Source organism: Centroberyx affinis, unplaced genomic scaffold (genome assembly GCF_046629955.1).
Source record: "Centroberyx affinis isolate AG114_WGS23_722 - 3 ecotype Tasmania unplaced genomic scaffold, CSIRO-AGI_Caff_v1 ptg001026l_1, whole genome shotgun sequence".
NCBI classification, from domain to species: Eukaryota; Metazoa; Chordata; class Actinopteri; order Beryciformes; family Berycidae; genus Centroberyx; species Centroberyx affinis.
This window is the reverse complement of record NW_027279586.1, coordinates 62,501-80,669: the sequence shown is the minus strand read 5'-3', so window position 1 is coordinate 80,669 and position 18,169 is coordinate 62,501. Positions and strand designations below refer to the sequence as shown.

Genomic DNA, 18,169 nt, shown 5'->3' with positions numbered 1-18,169 from the left:
ATAAATATCATTTACAGCTTCCTACATGTAAAACTCATGTTTTGTGTCAGCATGTGATAACATACCGTATCGTTAGCATATGTTGTATGCGTGCATACCTTTAGGTCCTGGGAAGCCAGGTCCTCCAGGGCTTCCAGGTCCTCCACCGGGTCCTGGAGCACCCATGGGTCCCATGTCTCCTTTGGCACCTGCAGCCAGTGACACAGAGGAGATGACGTTAAGACTTACTCTGATTGGCTAAAAGGCAATAGAGTCACATTTAACATCAGAGAGCACAAATAGAAGCACACAGAACAGAAAATATCAAAAAGTAATTCATTTATACAGCTAGTGAGTCACTTACTGAGTTAGCCAGCAAGCAGTCAGTTAGCTAGACAGCCAACTAGCCAGTCATCTAAATAATAAGTCAGGTAGCCAACCATCTAGCCAGCCAGGCACCTAGATAGTTAGTCAATTAGCTAGCCAGCCATTCAGCTAGCCAGTCACCTAAATAGTTAGTCAGTTAGCCAGCCAGTCACCTAGCCAGTTAGTCAGCCAGCCAGCTAGCTAGCCTGTCACCTCACCAGTTAGTCAGTTAGCCAGCCAGTCAACCAGCCAGTCAGTCATGACTCTGTAATTTAAGGATGATATTTCACCTGGCCCTCCAGGCAGACCATCCCGTCCTGGTCCTCCAGGGGGTCCTGCGGTTCCGATCGGTCCCGGGGAACCCGGGAAGCGGGGCTGCCTCTGTCTCCTGGCAGACCTGGGATGTCCAGACCTGGCTGACCGGGTTCTCCCTTCTCTCCATCTGCACCTGGGAATCCTAAAATGGTGTGGGAGAGAAAGAGAGAACTTAGCCTCTGGAGATGGGAATGTCTTGGAACGCCACATTTCCAGATTATGAATGATTCAAGTCTGAAGACAAATTACAGTTTTTTGTTTTTTACTGAACACTGTGTGGATTCCCATAATAAAATTCTATTGAAAAGTTGACCATTTTCCAGTCTTTGGACACATATGCAAGCCAGAGTCATGATCCAGATGATCCTGTGTGTGTGTGTGTGTGTGTGTGTGTGTGTGTGTGTGTGTGTGTGTGTGTGTTTGGTACAGACATTCAGGAAAGCACCAAATCATTGAATACAAATAAAAAAAAAACCCATCAACACAGAAAAAAGGGACTTTCAAGTGACACATTTACTGTGTACTTTAAACTATTGTAACGTTAGCAAACACTATCATTTGCGACCTCTGTCCCATTGAAAGACCATCAGCCCACAGCGGTGTTGGGGTACGATACCTTTCTCGCCTTGGCATCAGAGGGCCGCAGGTAAGGAAGAGGCGCGTTTCAAAGCCAAGAGAGGGCGGAGCGTCGGATTAAGCCGCAGATGAGATGAAGGGAACGAGGCATAACGCATTAATGCATCGAAACGTCCGATACAAAGCTGGTTTCTGAACACTGAAAATGTCTGATGCATTTTCAGACTATTCAAACAGGAAAATGTAATCTGTATCTCACTGGACACGAGTTAGTTTGTGGTTTTGTGTGGCGTTCGGGGAAAGAGCCGTGGGAGGTTACAGTGGTGAGGCCTTGTGGGAAGACTTCGACGTTAAGCTGCTCTGTATTTAAAGCAATATCACACTTAGTTTTTAACATTGGGGGTTAATATAAACTACTCAGCTGGGATGAGTTGAAACGTTCCGATTTTTTTGAATGAGGCCAGCCTGAAAACTGACATGAACACGTTGGTGAACAGATTCAACAACAGATTCTGCTGCTGTGATTTTCAACTGACTGTTGGTTAGGGATGGAGAGTCGATAACCAAAAGAGTCGATTCTCGATTCCATCAAGTAATTCATTCAGATTTAGGCCTATATATACTAATCTGTGCTGGACTGCCTTGGTCTGATCCATTTCACAGCAAGCGGGGAGAGGGGAGGGAGAAATTCAAGGCTCACTTTTGAATGGCAACCAGTGTAAAAATTCAATTTTTGTGCTGATTGTCATTTAGAATCGGAATCGTTTAGAATCGATTTCATCAATTCCATCGCAAGGAGTCAGGGAATTGTCCATCCCTACTGTTGGTCCAACGTTTTAGAACATAATTTCGCCGAATAGCATTTTTATTGATAGAGGAAAACATAGCGGAGGGACACCATTTAGGAGAGACAGTTCCGGTTTGGGAGACCGGATCTACTTTTATTATTGTCTAAACCATGAATAGAAATACAAAATGACGACGGACCCAGGATCTGTTACTGAATCTGTTCACCAACGTTTTCAGGCTTCATTCAAATGAATGGGAAGTAAAAATCTGAACGCTACAAACTCATCCAGCTGCATCTGATCTTGCGTGATTAGTTTTATATTCTGGTTTTCATGGCGGTCATGAGCCGAATACCCCCCCCCCCCCCCCCCCCCCCCCATGTTAAAACTAAGTGTAATATTGCGTTAAGCAGCTGAAGCGTCCGGTGCGGAGGGTCGTGATGCCGGCCGAGAAAGAGTGACGTGACTCGAGAGATTTTCCGGTGGTCTCTCTCGAAAAGAAAGAGACACTATACATGCATGGAGGAAAAGAAACACAAGGCGAACAAGTGAGGTGAAGTTCCCCCAGATCAAGGTGCGGTTACCGTCCAGTGGGAGGGGGGGGTAACCGTGACGACGCACCTCTAAAAGGCACATAATCACATCCTCTCTCTTTCACACACACACACACATTCAGACACACCTTGAGTGCGTAGCGTTAACGGTCTGAACCCCCGAACCAAAATGACACCCAACAAAGTGTGTGGTCATGCGCAAACTCTTGGGTGACTTTTAGATCGACAAACAAATCATCAAAAATGCAAAATGATAAACACAAAGAGTCCAAAACAATCCTAATGCTATAATCTTCATCAGCAAACAAAAATTTCACTTACACATTGAAATATCTCTTTGAAAATGTACCTACATGAGGCACGATGGCAGAAATAGAGCATTTCAAAGCCTATTAATGTATGTTATTGGTCCCAATTCGATCATTTTCTCATTGATTTAGAATTGGAACTGCCTTTCCATATCCATCCCTGTGTAACGCTATGAAGCAAAATAAAGAGGAAATGCTGGGAAAATTTGATCTGTGACTGATATTTTTTCTGCTCAACCAGCCGCTTTCAATCTGCCATCATCATCCAGTTTATAAATCAGAATTTGTCTGGTAAAATAATGCAGAGAAACTCGTTGCCTCTGCTCTTACTTAGAATGAACTAGAAATTACTTGGAATTAACTTGGAATTAATGAGAGAAAGCACAGATTTTTCGGTTCTTGCTCAGATTTGTCTTCCCTCACACTTTCATAGTCTATAATGTCTTCTCTGATGCACCTGTAACCAACAGTAATCAATTCTGCTGTAGTGTTTTAAACTGGTAAATAAAAGTGATAGTGACCTTTGAATTTTGGAATCTATAAAGCTGTGTAGCACTATGCATGAAAGTGAACTGGATCCAAGCCTGAGTGCGTTACCTGGGGCTCCCATCAGGCCTGGCGCTCCGGGGGGTCCTTGGGGCCCCTGAGAGCCGAGGGAGGGGGAGCCAGAGGGGCCGCGAGCTCCGGGAATACCGGGAGTACCGGGTTCACCTGGAGGGACAGAGGAGGAAGGAGGTTTGGGTTAATAGGTGATCAAGGTGTGTGTGTGTGTGTGTGCATGTGTGTGTGTGCGTGTATGTGTGTGTGTGTTCGCTGAGAAAGTGAGAGATGGAGGTGAGAAATACGAATTGGAATATCTCTCTCTCTCTCTCTCTCTCTCTCTCTCTCTCTCTCTCTCCCTCCCTCACACACACACACACACAGCAGATCCTTAACAGAACCACAGAATACCTTTATTTCCAGGGCCGCCATCAAAGCCGGATCGCCCAGGTGAACCGGGGTTGCCGGGAAACCGGGATCTCCTTTGGGTCCGGATACACCTTTAGCTCCAGGGAATCCTGGGGAGCCGGGAGGACCAGGGAGTCCGAAGCCAGGCTCACCCTGTAACACACACACACACACACACACACACACACACACAATTGACAAACACCATGATTCAACTCTTATTGAATTAACGTTTTATTGTGAAATTTTGTCCCATATTTGTCCCTTCAGTTGCAGCAGGTCTCCGGTCGTACCTTGGGCCCGAAAAGCCAGGCTGGCCGGGGCGGCCGTCTACACCTGGTCTGCCTCCTACTCCTGGAGTTCCTGGCTGGCCGGCCGTACCTGGGAATCCTGCAGGAGAACAGGAGGGGACAGGTGAGAGGAGGAAGAGGAGGAGGAGGAGGGGGAGGTAGGAAGATTAGAGGAGAGAAGAGGAGGCATGGTTAGGAAAATGGTTAGGAATCAGAGGAGGAGGAAAAGCAGGGAAATGGAGGTGAAAGAGGAAAGAAAGAGAAGTAAGAAGAGGAAGACGAGAAGGAGAGGTAGGAGGAAGAGAGAGAGGAAGAGAGGTAGGAAGAGGAAGATAACAAGAACAAGGGATAGGAAGAGGAGGAAAAGGAAGGATGGGCGTAAGATCAGGAAGGTGAGAGGTAGAAGAGGAAGAAGATGACAGGAAAGGGAGGTAGGAAAGGGAGGGGAAAGGGAAAGGGAGGAGGGGGGAGGAGGAGAACGGGTAGGAGGCAACGTTGGAGGAAGAGGAGGAGAAGGAGAGGTAGAAGAAGGAGGGATAGGAAGAAGAGGAGGAGAGAGAGGAATAGAAGAAAGGGTGAGGAGGAGGAGGAGGGATACGAGGAAGAAGACGGGGAGGAAAATGGGGGATAGGAGGAGGAAAACAAGGAAGAGGGGGAGGAAAACGAGGGATAGGAGGAAGAGGAGGAGGAGGGATAGGAAGAAGAAGAGGAGGAAGAGGAGGAGGAGAAGGAGGGATAGGAGGAAGACGATGGAGAGGAAAATGGGGGATAGGAGGAGGAAAACAAGGAAGAGTAGGAGGAGAAGGAGGGATAGGAGGAAGAAGAGGAGGAAGAGGAGGAGGAGAAGGAGAATTAGGAGGAAGAGGGGGGGGGGACAGGAGAAGTGTTTCTGTCTTTACCTTTAGCTCCAGGGGGTCCAGGCAGTCCGATTCCAGGGAGTCCCGGATCACCCTTCCCTCCTGGTAACCCGGGGAAACCGGGCTGTCCGGACTGACCTGGGTTACCTGGCAAACACACAACCACACACAGCCAATCAGGAGACAGATACGTGCGTCACCATGGTTACCGGTTCCCTGGGAGTAGCTGGTGTCACATGGTGTATTGTCCCTTTATTGTAAAACGGCCACGTCGTACCTGGCTGGCCGGGCAGACCTGGCTCTCCGTCTTGTCCTCTGGGTCCTGGCAGGCCTTTCTCCGCCACCGTCAGGCCGGGCTCGCCTTTAGTTCCTGAGGGGGTGAGAGGGTGAGAGGGTGAGAGGATGAGAGGGTGAGAGGGTGAGGGGGTGAGAGGGTGAAAGGGTGAGGGGGTGAGGGGGTGAGAGGATGAGAGGGTGAGGGGGTGAGAGGATGAGGGGGTAAGAGAATGAGAGAATGAGAGGGTGAGAGGGTGAGAGGGTGAGTGGGTGAATGGGTGAGAGGGTGAGGGGGTGAGAGGGTGAGAGGGTGAGAGGATGAGAGGGTGAGAGGATGAGGGGGTGAGGGGGTGAGAGAATGAGAGGGTGAGAGGGTGAGAGGATGAGAGGGTGAGAGGGTGAAAGGGTGAGAGGGTGAGAGGATGAGAGGATGAGGGGGTGAGAGGATGAGAGAATGAGAGGGTGAGGGGGTGAGAGGGTGAGAGGGTGAGTGGATGAGAGGATGAGGGGGTGAGAGAATGAGAGGGTGAGAGGGTGAGGGGGTGAGAGGGTGAGTGGGTGAGAGGGTGAGTGGATGAGAGGATGAGGGGGTGAGGGGGTGAGAGGATGAGAGGGTGAGTGGGTGAGTGGGTGAGAGGATTCAAGGGTGAGTGGGTGAGAGGGTGAGAGGGTGAGAGGATGAGAGGATGAGAGGGTGAGAGGGTGAGGGGGTGAGGGGGTGAGAGGGTGAGAGGGTGAGAGGGTGAGGGGGTGAGATAAGCATATTCGTATTGAGAGATAAGCAGATTTTCCCATTTCTCAAGTTTCTCATTCGGGGGGGATCACAAAATGAATCTAAAAACGACCGTCTCACCTGGTGCGCCGGGGGATCCGGGTCTCCCTGAGACGCCCTGGACGCCTTTCTCTCCTCCCGGTCCCTGGGGTCCGAAGCCAGGGCCACCCGGGGGACCCCGGTCCCCTGGGGTACCCTGGACACCTGGGTCACCTGGCGGCCCTCGCTCTCCTTTCACCAGCAGAGAGCCCTGGTGGACGGACACACACACACACACACACACACACACACACACACACAGAGGAGAGGAGAGAGACATTAGTTCTGGACACATGATGGACAGCAGGCTTGAGGTCAATTCATGAATGAACTCATCAATTCAACTTCAACTGAGGAGCTGGAATTGGAATTTGAAGAAAACAGAATTGGAATTGAATTCAAATTTCAGGAAGTTTAATTTAATTCAATGAAATTCTGTGAAATTCAATGTTTTTTTTATTTTTCTTCCCACATATCTGAGATTCCACATAGTGTTATATATTATCAATACTGAATATCATAAAGTGTTAAATGAACAGCTGGTTCAGCTGGTATTTGATGCAGAACATCTAATGGTAATCCATAGCATGAATGCATATGCAAATACATCAATCAACTCCAATTCAACTGTGGAATTGGAATTTGAAAAAAAAAACCTATTCTGGAATTTCTGGCTGTTGGATTTAATTTAGTGAAATTCTGTGAAATTCTGTTATATATTATCAATACTGAATATCATAAAATGTTAAAGGAACCTTTCAGGTGGTATCTGATGCAGAACATGTCATGGTAATCCATACATTATAATTTAATGTATTTGATTTGTTGAACTGTCTTTTATTTGACTCATAATGTTTTGATTCACATTCTGTTTCCTTACAGCTGGGTGATATTCACATCCTCACTGATTTTTCTTACTGAGAGTTTATGATGCATTCTCAACTCTCTATAACTTCCAGAAACCTACTGAAGCTCCTTTGGGACCGGGCGCTCCGGGCGACCCGTCACGCCCCGGGCGGCCGTCCAGGCCGGGCAGACCGGGCGGGCCGGGGAAACCGGTGTCGCCCTTGTCTCCCCTCAGACCGCTCACTGTGATGGCGTCGCCCGGGTCTCCCTTCTCTCCGGGGAATCCCGGGGCACCTTGGGAACCGGGGGGACCCTGTGGAGGAGAGGAGAGGAGAGGAGAGAGGGGGGGGGTGGGGGTATGGAAAGGAAAGGAGAGGAGAGGAAAGGAGAGGAGAGGTAAGGAAAGTAAAGGAAAGGAGAGGAGAAGAGAGGTAAGGAAAGGAAAGGAAAGGAAAGGAAAGGAAAGGAAAGGAAAGGAATGGAAAGGAAAGGAAAGGAAAGGAAAGGAAAGGAAAGGAGAGGAAAGGAAAGGAAAGGAAAGGAATGGAAAGGAAAGGAAAGGAAAGGAAAGGAAAGGAAAGGAATGGAAAGGAAAGGAAAGGAAAGGAAAGGAAAGGAGAGGAAAGGAAAGGAAAGGAAGGATAAAGAGGAAGACAGTAGTTTAGTGGGGGTGGGGGGGTGGGGGTATGGAAAGGAGAGGAGAGGAGAAGAAAGGAGAGGGGAGGTAAGGAAAGTAAAGGAAAGGAGAGGAGAGGAGAAGAGAGGTAAGGAAAGGAAAGGAAAGGAAAGGAATGGAAAGGAAAGGAAAGGAAAGGAAAGGAAAGGAAAGGAAAGGAAAGGAAAGGAAAGGAAAGGAAAGGAGAGGAAAGGAAAGGAAAGGAAGGATAAAGAGGAAGACAGTAGTTTAGTGTTTTATGTTTAGTGTAGATGTCCAAGTTGGACCATTTAGCCTTAAAACTTCAATCAAAGCTGATACATTTCAGACTATCTTGGTAAAATTATACTCACTACCAAGAAGAGAGAGACGATAACAAAGGCATTATAACCTTTATTTAAGGTTTATTTAAAAATAAAAATAAAACCATAACAAAGACAGCAACCAAAGGAACTACATTCAAATACAGCCATGATCAAATACTTCAACACTTCAACATACAAGCAGATTTTCTATATGGAGCTGGAAGTCAAATTGAGATAGTGCCCAAAATCCTCACGCACAATTCCGGTTCATGGATATCTGTCACATCCTGTTTGAAAAAGGAAGCAGGAAGTAAAAACCAGGAAGTACTCACAGGAGGGCCGCTAGCACCGGGTGCTCCTGAGAATCCTCTGTCTCCTTTGATACCTGGACTGCCAGGAGTGCCTGGTGCAGGACAGGACAGGAGTTATGTACTGATAACTACAATATTTACACACTGTGGGTTAACATGGCTCCTGATTCATGCCAATTACTGCTGAATAGGAATTTGACTGCTGTTTAAGACAGTCATTATGCCCTTCCAAAGACTTCTAGATCAAAAACTCCCATCAGAACTACATGGGAATCTGTCGAGTAGAGAGTTCAGCGTGTTACCGGGGAATCCGGGGGCTCCAACAGGTCCAGGGGATCCGGGGATGGGAATGCCGTCGCTGACGCAGTTCACACAGGTGTCGCCCTTCTCACCTGGAACAACAGCAGGTCATCACATCACATCAGGGTTTAGACCTCCACCCTCTGTCCTGTCCCGTCTGGAGCCTCACCCTAACCCTGTTTACCTTCTGCTGGTCTCAGTGGAGCACGTGACAGTCACATGACCTACCTGCTGCGTCAGAGGGTTTTCCACTCTGAGCTGGGCACCATGGGTAAGTTAAGTATGGGTAAGGTGTAGTGTGTGTATGTATTGTGGGCTTATTGACATAGATAATGTCAATATATAATAAACTCTCTGGTCTGTGCAGAACTATCTGTCTTAACTATTGATACTATATTTTATAACATATCTTGGTAACACTTTACAATAAGGGTACATTAATTTACAGTTAACTAATGTGTCTGGTAATAATTTACTAATGGTGTTCATGTTAACTAAGGTATTAATTTATACATTATTTAATATTTTATAAAGATGACTATTAAATAATGTATAAATTAATACCTTAGTTAACATGAACACCATTAGTAAATTACACATGTTAACTGTTAATTAAGGGTTAGTTAATGCTTATTAAGCATTAACTAACCCTTAATTAATGTACCCTTATCGTAAAGTGTTACCCATATCTTATACTATACTTCACATTTTGACTTATATATATTTTATAGCCTACTATATACTATGTCTATACTATATTTATCTGTAAACCATAGGCCACAGGCACTTTATGTACAGTTCTTTAAGTGTATATACTGTATGTATAACAGCCATATTTATTATAATAGTTAAACATAGTCATCTTCATGAGCCGTTACTGTCTTACCACTGATCATTTCCTTCTGTACTTAGTTTCATTGTGTTCTGATTTGTTCTCTAATTTATTGTTTTATTTACAATTTGTATTTCTTTCGCTCCAACCTCACCAGATCAAATTCCTCGTATGTGTAAATGCACCTGGCAATAAATCTGACTCTGATTCTGATTCTGAATGTTGGAAATCACTAAGGGGAATTCCACAAAAAATTACTTTTAGGACGTCATTCTGCAAAAGACATTACATTTTTTTTTATTTATTACTATTTCAATGAATCTGATTGATTTTCTAGAAATTAGCTAACTGGTATCTGGTCAGAATCACAGTCTTTACATAAACACATCTGATTAGCGTACTAGTTAACGTAGCTAGCAGCAGCTAGCGTTAGCATGTCCACATTAACATCAGTGTGTTTGCTGGCTAGTTAGCTAGCTAACAGTTTGTTCAGGTTAACTGAGCTGACTCTTCTCAAGCTACAACTCTTCATGTTTTGGAGTAGAGACTAGAGCTAAAGACAAGACAGTTTACTGTGTCACAGTAACAAATCCACCTTATCACACTATTCACTTTTACTGAGAACGTTACTGAATGGATCTGCAGCCACAACAACAAGCTTCTTCAGGTATTTCTCTTTTTGTAGCCTAGTTGTTATATAATTATCCATTATTCAAAAGACCTCCATGATCCTCTGTAGTGACCGGCCCACACTCACCCTTCTGGCCCGTCTCTCCCTGGTAGCCTCTCTCTCCCTGCAGTCCGGGACGTCCCGGCTCTCCAGTGATACAGTTGCCTCCTCCGGTGGAGAAACCCGGAGGTCCGGGGGGCCCAGGAGGGCCCTGGAGTCCAGAAGCACCGGGCCGTCCCGGGGGCCCCGGCAGGGAGACGCCTGGAGGACCTTCCTCTCCCTTGTGACCTCGCTCTCCTGGGAAACCTGGAGCGCCGGGCTGACCGCCACCTCCCAAACCTGAGGAGAGGGAGGAAGGGAGGGAAAGAGAGAGGGAGCAGGAAGGGAGAAAGGGAGCGATGGATGAATGAGAGGAGTGGCTGTTAGAATGAAATTCAGTATAAATGCAGATGTTCAGAGTTTGTTATTTTCTGTGTGTATGAGTGTATATGCATGTGTGTATGTGTGTGTGTGTGTGTGTGTGTGTGTGTGTGTGTGTGTGTGTGTGTGTTTTCCTGCATGTGTGTGTATTCATCATGCACACTAACCTGGGAGCCCTGGCAGTCCTGGAGGTCCGCCTAAACCTGAAGAAGACAAGAGGTCAAAGTTCATTAGTGTAAACTGCTAAAACCAACTGGAAAGCCTTTATTCAAATTCAGTTATCAGTTCAAATCCTCTTAAATATGTCAAGCATTTGTATTACTCAGATTGTATGTGTGTGTGTGTGTGTGTGTGTGTGAGTGTGAAATGTGTGTATGTATTCTCATGTATGCGTATATCAGTGTGTTGTGTACTGACCTGGTTGTCCTCTCTCTCCCTTGCGTCCAGGTGATCCGGGGAAACCGGGCTCACCTTTCGATCCGACCCGCCCACTTGTCTGCCCGCCAATCACCTGGTTGGACAAGGAGGGAAAAAAACAAAAAAAAAATAAAAAAAAAAATCACCCAGAGGTCAAAAGTGTCCCTTGCACTGAGGAGGCGCTTGTGAGTATGGATAGAAAATCAAAGAAATTTAAAAACAAGTCCTGGAATTCATGCAGATTTTTCATCCGGAATAATTTATCCTCTTTATTTTTGTATTTCATCTTTAATTCTCCTGGGAAGGGTTTTTGATCATCATCCCTGCTTTGTTTTAAGTTCATTTTAGGTTAATGGCCTTGCTCAGTGGCACCTGGGCAGTGTTTTTTGAGCGTTCCTCACACACTTTCCCAGTCCAGAATATCAATTTTTTTAAAAATACGAGATGAGAAAAATGTAGAATACAAACCAGTCCTGGTGGACCTGGGTATCCACGGTCACCTTTGTCTCCCTGAGAGAGAGAGAGAGAGAGAGAGAGAGAGAGAGAGAGAGAGAGAGAGAGAGAGAGAGAGAGAGAGAGAGAGAGGGGGTGAGTATTCAAAATAATCCATGACATCACACTTGACTGACTTGTTGTTAAAATGGTAAAATGTTTAAAAGTAAGCGAAAAACTCACCCTATCTCCATCCCTGCCTGCAGGACCTGGGCTGCCCGACTCTCCTTTGATTCCCTGATAGGAAGGAAGGAGGGAAGGAGGGAAGGAGGGAAGGAAAGAAAAAGAAAGAAAGAAAGAAAGACAGATGTGAAAGAGTGCAGAGAAAAGGGGAATCAGCATCATGTCATCTCTATATAAGGTGTTATGAATTCTCTGGTCGACAGGCAGAACTCACAGGGAAGCCTGAAGGACCGGGGTCGCCATCTTTGCCCGGTTTGCCCTGTAAAGAGAAGAGAAGTGGCATTAGTGTGCTGCTCACTGATCATGTGTGTGTGTGTGTGTGTGTGTGTGTGTGTGTAACATATGGAAATCCTCCTGTGTGTAGGTGCAGGGTGTATAATCTCCCCCCTTTTTGTGCCTGTGTGTGTGTGTGTATCTGTTTATGTTTATGTGTGAGCGGTAGTGAACTCACCCGTTTGCCAGCCTCTCCTGGTTCTCCTTTGTCTCCTTTCTGTCCACCCGAGGGACCCTACACACACACACACACACACACACACACACACACACACACACACACACACACACACACACACACACACACACACACACAGACAGATAGAGAGATAAACAACAGCTTCATTGTGACTGGTTTCACTGCAGGTTGCTAACAAACAAACATTTTCTGGTCAATAAAAATTACCAATAGAGAAACGTGAAAAGCAGAAATGTGAAAGTATATTTATGATGTGCCAAGAATCCAGTTTCCTCCCCTCTTGCTTGTTAACTACTGTCTAAATAAAGAATAAATATACTGAAGGTGAGCGGACTGCCCACATTTTCTTTATATTTGTCAATTATCACAGATGGTGATCGGTACTTACAGGAGGTCCTGGAAGACCTGGATCACCCGCAGGCCCGGGAAGACCTGGGTCACCCTACGAGGCAAACACACAAAACAAAACAAATAAATGAAGTGAGTGATTACTTGATAGCACAAAATTAAAACAATACTCATTATTTTAATTATTTAATAATTCATTATTAAACCTGAGGGTCAAGTCAGAGCACCTTGGGGAGTTACGACATGATTATGTAGGACCAAAATAAACATTTCTAATAAACACATATGTTATCATGCGTATAATCATTGGTGTAACTCTTTGTCCTCAAGTCTTCAGAAGCTATCTGCTGCCACCAAGTGTCTGAAGTGAAAGTTGCAGCCTCAAGCGGTTTGAAACGGCTCAGTGCTGCACTCTGGTGGTCAGATTCTATACAGCAGTTCAGAGTTTGGAGGAAGGGAAGCAGGTAGGGAGGGTGAACCCGCCAAAACTCAGATTACCCACCTTTTGATTTGCAGGAAAATAGTTTACCCATTCTTTTAGGCCTGCTATTCTCGTTTCTAAGTGCTAATAGCACTGCTTGTATATATGATTATTGTCTATTTGGCTATTGCTTGTGTCTGCATATTGCGCTGGATGCCACTATACAGTTATTGTTTTATTGTTTTGTTTTGTCCGTCTGCTATTTGCACCGCACCAATTTACCAACCTAAATTCCTCGTATGTGCATATGTACCTGGCGAAAATAAATCTAAATTTGAATCTGAATCATTCTGACATAAAATCATAGTAAGTAGTATCAAAGTGCTGTAAATTATGTAAAGATGGGGTCTTTTAAGGAAAAAGAAGTATAAATGAATAGATTTATAATTGATCAAATATGATACATTTTTGTTTATAATGGTGGTTGTTTGCCTAACGATGATCAGCGCCTGGGGGTCAGAGTTCACCCACCTTTTTATTTACAACTGGACGCAAGTAGAGCTGTGGTACATACAGTAGCATTTTGGCAGTGGGCGGAGTCAAGACAAATCTGATTCCAGTCCCCGTAACTTCAGCTAAGCATGGTGGACTTGTCTTTACCGTCTCCGGTGTTCATACCAGTTAAGAACACATGAAGAAATAACTGAATATGAGCATCAGTCCAGATTCTGGTTGTCTGTAGCTAGTAGTTCCTGTAGTTAGTTTGGATTATGTTCTCACTCCTAACAAAGCGCACCGCAGTTCTCTTGGAAGAGGACTGGGACTTGCACTTTCAGGTCTAGGTGCCACCTGAGTTCGAATGGCATTGTTCCCACCTGGCCAAAGTAACTGAACTAAAGGAGTGAACAGTCCAGAGTTTGAATAAAACGCTCCAAGCATGCTTGGTGTGAACACACTCTAAGAAACCCTCAGACTGACGACTCTTCCAAGCTCCAGGATGCCAACATTACCTTGTCTCCTCTCTGGATCTCAGTGTCTGGCTGCCTCTTCTGTTCCCCGACCTGTCCTGGTGGGCCGGGAGGTCCTGGCAAACCTTGATCACCCTGTGTTCACACACACACACACACACACACACACACAGAGAGAGAGAGAGAGACCAGAAGAGACGGAAAGGGAGAGAGAGAGATCGACATCAAGAAAGAGAGTGAGTAACAAGTAAAACCTTTGTATTCTTGCACGTCCTTAGTTACTTCTGAGGTATGAAATAATGAAATGAGTGTCAGATTATGTCAGTAATATTGACCCAACAGTACCTTCTCTCCTTTGGGTCCTTGGAAGTTCAATCCCATGTTTCCCTGTTGGAGAGAGGAGAGAGACGTTGTGTCATTGAGTTACCGCACAACAACTTGTCCATTTAGGCTAAGAATATTTCATGGTTAACAGGCGAAGAAGAAGAAGACGAAGAAGACGAATGTTCTAAGAAAAGGCAGAGAGGAGTTAGAATGTGTGTGTTTTCACATTAGTATCTTATCGGTGTTAACTTTTTCTTAAAATTTAAATGAAATTATGAGAAAATCCTAAAAATTCAAATTCAAAAGCAAATGAAAATAAATGTGTTCTTCACGTTGCTCCTGTGTCTGGACTCACCTTAGGTCCAGGAGGACCAGGAGGACCTGCTCGACCCTGAAAAACAACATCAGAAACAACTTTGTTCAGATGCAAACAAAACTTCACTGACACAACAAACAATTTCATTTGTTCATTCAACAGAAATAAAATAAATAAATAAATAATACGTCAAAGATAAGAAAAAAAATCTAGTGATATGATGTTTTGGTAGGATCGTTCATCTCAGCTCTACCTCGTAGCCTCTGGGTCCGGGAGGGCCGAGTGGACCTGGCAACCCGGAGGTTCCAGGAGAGCCCTGTTAACACACACACACACACACACACACACACACACACACACACACACACACACACACACAAACGTCATCAACCAAATGTTATACAGTACAAACAGACAAACCCCTCTAAAGATACGAATGCCTTTTGAAGTTCCTACTGTACAGAAGACACTTTCCGGCAAAAATAAAGCTTGACTGCTGCTTGCCTAGTAAAACTTTTGTTAAGGTGCAATAAAGTATGTACAGAAAAGACAAAACTTTCCACAGATTTGCTGAGCTTTACATCGAATCCATGCTTTGCGTATGTTCTGATGAAGGTCAGTCAGACCAAAAGCTTGGCCATAATTGTGTACGTCTAAATGTGTGGAGTTCTTCTTTGTAGAGGCTTTTCCTCTAAAATAAAATTCTGGGGGAAACACTGCAGACTTTTTAAAGTCATTTTTGAGGCAAGAAAATGGTCAAATTGAAAGATATTGAATATGGGTACAAATTCAATCAATATTGGCCGGTAGACTGTCACAGTGTAGTGAAAGGAGAGTAAAAGCTGAAGAAGCTCTCTGTCTATCAGACTCACAGGGACTCCCGGCAGGCCAGGCAGACCCACTGCTCCTTTCTCTCCAAAGCGGTTGGTCGAGATCACGTCGCCCGGGTCTCCCTGTGGAGGAGGACACACAACCAGAACACACTCTCAGAGGAGCCAAGTCCTAAACATGAGAAGGGACTGAGAAACATTCAGTCAGGCAGAGGCGAGCCGTTATAGATTTCTGTTTATTACACAGCTTTGCTGAATACCCAATTTTGATTGTGAGGTCTGTTATTGCTCAACAACTGTTTCACAACTCATCATATCACTCTGCAGTCAGGAAGTCTGGTCCATTTTGTTGATTTCCAATCAAACTGACTAGCGACACCTTGTGGTAAAAAGATGTTACTGCAGACAGTCCTGCTGGACTAGGTTTTTGGCAGAAGCTTGCAAGTCACTTTATGCTTCTAATGAAATCGTTTGAAATCTATATTTCATGTCAAATCATTAATGTCTTTAGTAGGTAGCTATGTAATAAACAGGATAATGAGCAGCACTTATCAACAGCCAACACTGCTTTGCGTCAGGGTCTTGAATCATCCTGTTGGGACATTATTTTGCAATAATGACCAGCTCACTCTTAACAGCAGAACGTTTGCAAAAAATTTGTCTCCTGACAAAGTTCAGACATGCGCCTTGAACTTTCATGACTAAGATAGAGTACAATATGACACAATACAATACCATACAAGTCTTGAAAGGAATAAGACACGTTAAATTATTTGCAGAACGCTGCTGTTGAGAGAAACCTTGAGGCAGATACTGTAGGTGGATTACCAGAATCCACGGTTCTTCTAAACCACAAATGCAAGGCTGTACGCTTACCTTTATTCCTGGCAACCCTGGTGGGCCCTGCAAAGGAGAAAGAGAATGGAAAGTATTGAAGGAAAGGTTTGATAAAACAGAAGATGTGGACCAGAGAAATCTCGACTAGACAGACTTCTTCTTTGATGTGGACTCACCGGTCGTCCTTCCAGTCCAGGAATCCCTGAACTTCCTGGGAAACCCCTCTCACCCTGCAGACCAGAAAAAGCATGAAACATGTTAAACAGGTAGCTTAAAAAAAGTTCAGGTCATCTGGACTATGGACTGATGGTGTCCATGTATGTCTGGAAGATAATGGCACTGTAATTTCTGTTGTGTTCTTACAAAAAGTGCGCAAAAACTTTGAAACAAGTTAATATTGAGTTGTAAATCCTTTTGCAGAATTTATATCTAATTTATCTGAAGGATAAACAGATCAGACTATTTCAGGGAGAGAGCAGGTGTTCCAATTATTGTAAAATTATTATTATTATTGTGATTTTGTCCTCTAAAATATTAACATTTTGCTAGCAAAGTCCTTAAGATATTCAGTTATAGCACTTTAATTATATTCCACAATGAGCTTTACTATCATTTTTTCAGAATGTGTCATTTTTTTCCAAAAAAGTAGACATCTCTTTCACAGGATACCTTAGTCCCATTGCAGCCCGCTGTCCCCCTTGGGCCCGGAGGTCCGTCCTGCCCCGGCAGTCCCTGGGAGACAGGAAGAGCACAGGAAATGACATCACACATAATGTACAGGTAGGAAGAAATGCTGTTTGGCTATGGCTGAAGTAATGGTAACTGTTTAGAGAATTTACACTGTGTCAAGGGCTGAAAAGCACTCATAGAATATCCATGATAGTCCAGTATAGATTATTTATAAATGGAGTAATTATTTCAGTAGGATTTGAGATGCATCCTTGAGAACTCACTGGAATTCCTGGCGTTCCTGGAAATCCTGGCAATCCAGGAGGTCCCTATTAGTGGGAAAAATAAGAAAAATAAATGAGTCATCGATAAAAAGTTGCAGCGTTTTATAGCACAGAATCATCAAACATAAATCTATTCCTTCATTCCTTCATGACTCTCTGTTTGAGTTGAGGTGAAATGGGGACATCTGCTGGTCAGAGGAGGTTATTACAACACAAGATCATTCAGTATTGAGACAATTCACCCTGCTGATCCAAGAGGAGAAGACAACACAAACAAAACTAAACGGTGCTGTCTTACTAGATGTGTCAATATTAACAAAAAAACATGTGGTGTAGGTTAGAGTGTGAAAATGGCTCTTGAGTGAAGTGTAACTCAAAAACTAACAGAGAGAGACAGAAACGATTAAAGAATGAGTGATTTACTTACTCTTATTCCTTTTGGACCACCTGGTCCTGATGGTCCATCACTACCCTGAGAGAGAGAATGATAGAGAGACAGACAGAGAGACAGACAGACAGACAGACAGAATGAATGAACTGGATTAGTCTTATTATCTTCAGTCTACAATCCTGTAAAACAATCATCATCATGCATTACCTTTAATAAGAGTATAGTAGACGTACCATCTCTACCCCAGCCCCTTAATGAAGTACCCCTCAACCTACCATCTCTACCCCGATCCAAAGTGAGATACCCCTCAATGTATCCTCCCTAACCCAACCATAAATTGATACCCCTAATCATATCCTTAAAGTGGATTGTCCCTTAAACTATACTTTCTGCCCCAACCCAAAGTGAAGTAGGCCTACCCCAGAACCTATCCTCTCTACCTCAATACAAAGTCGAATACCCCGTAACCTACTGCATCCTCTCTACCCCAGCCCCTGAATGAAATATCCCTCAACTTACTTTCTCTACCTTCCTTCTCCCCCCTAGTCCATTAAGAGTAAAAACAACAAATTTGCCTTCTTTCCCCTGACCTGAGCAGGGGCCGGGGCAACTCACAACTTGTCTCCACTTTATGGCTCTTACTGTAATTCAGTTACCCCCTAATCCCTAATTAGAACAGACTATCCACCAACCCTGGACCCCCAACATACCTTCTCTCCTCTGGGGCCAATGGGCCCTTCAGGTCCGGGGAACCCTGGGACTCCTGGCTGGCCGGTGAGACCAGGGAAACCCCTCTCTCCCTGCACAGGA

The 18,169-nt window shown here is 44.6% G+C and overlaps 1 protein-coding gene across 1 annotated transcript in view; it reads right to left on the bottom strand.

Annotated features, from left to right (window-relative positions):
- col4a5 (collagen, type IV, alpha 5 (Alport syndrome)) overlaps positions 1-18,169 on the bottom strand; it is a 64,799-nt gene that overhangs the window by 17,470 nt on the left and 29,160 nt on the right. Inside the window, 33 exon segments of the mRNA XM_071522773.1 lie at positions 99-188; positions 636-716; positions 719-802; positions 3,484-3,597; positions 3,838-3,900; positions 3,903-3,987; position 4,051; positions 4,128-4,224; positions 5,024-5,128; positions 5,259-5,351; positions 6,111-6,279; positions 7,036-7,227; positions 8,207-8,277; positions 8,488-8,577; positions 10,075-10,326; positions 10,575-10,610; positions 10,825-10,918; positions 11,293-11,334; positions 11,500-11,553; positions 11,714-11,758; positions 11,951-12,007; positions 12,360-12,413; positions 13,751-13,843; positions 14,054-14,095; positions 14,388-14,423; positions 14,602-14,664; positions 15,221-15,301; positions 16,055-16,081; positions 16,192-16,245; positions 16,685-16,747; positions 16,969-17,013; positions 17,396-17,440; positions 18,070-18,159. Of these exon segments, the coding sequence (XP_071378874.1) occupies positions 99-188; positions 636-716; positions 719-802; positions 3,484-3,597; positions 3,838-3,900; positions 3,903-3,987; position 4,051; positions 4,128-4,224; positions 5,024-5,128; positions 5,259-5,351; positions 6,111-6,279; positions 7,036-7,227; positions 8,207-8,277; positions 8,488-8,577; positions 10,075-10,326; positions 10,575-10,610; positions 10,825-10,918; positions 11,293-11,334; positions 11,500-11,553; positions 11,714-11,758; positions 11,951-12,007; positions 12,360-12,413; positions 13,751-13,843; positions 14,054-14,095; positions 14,388-14,423; positions 14,602-14,664; positions 15,221-15,301; positions 16,055-16,081; positions 16,192-16,245; positions 16,685-16,747; positions 16,969-17,013; positions 17,396-17,440; positions 18,070-18,159 (2,608 nt within the window).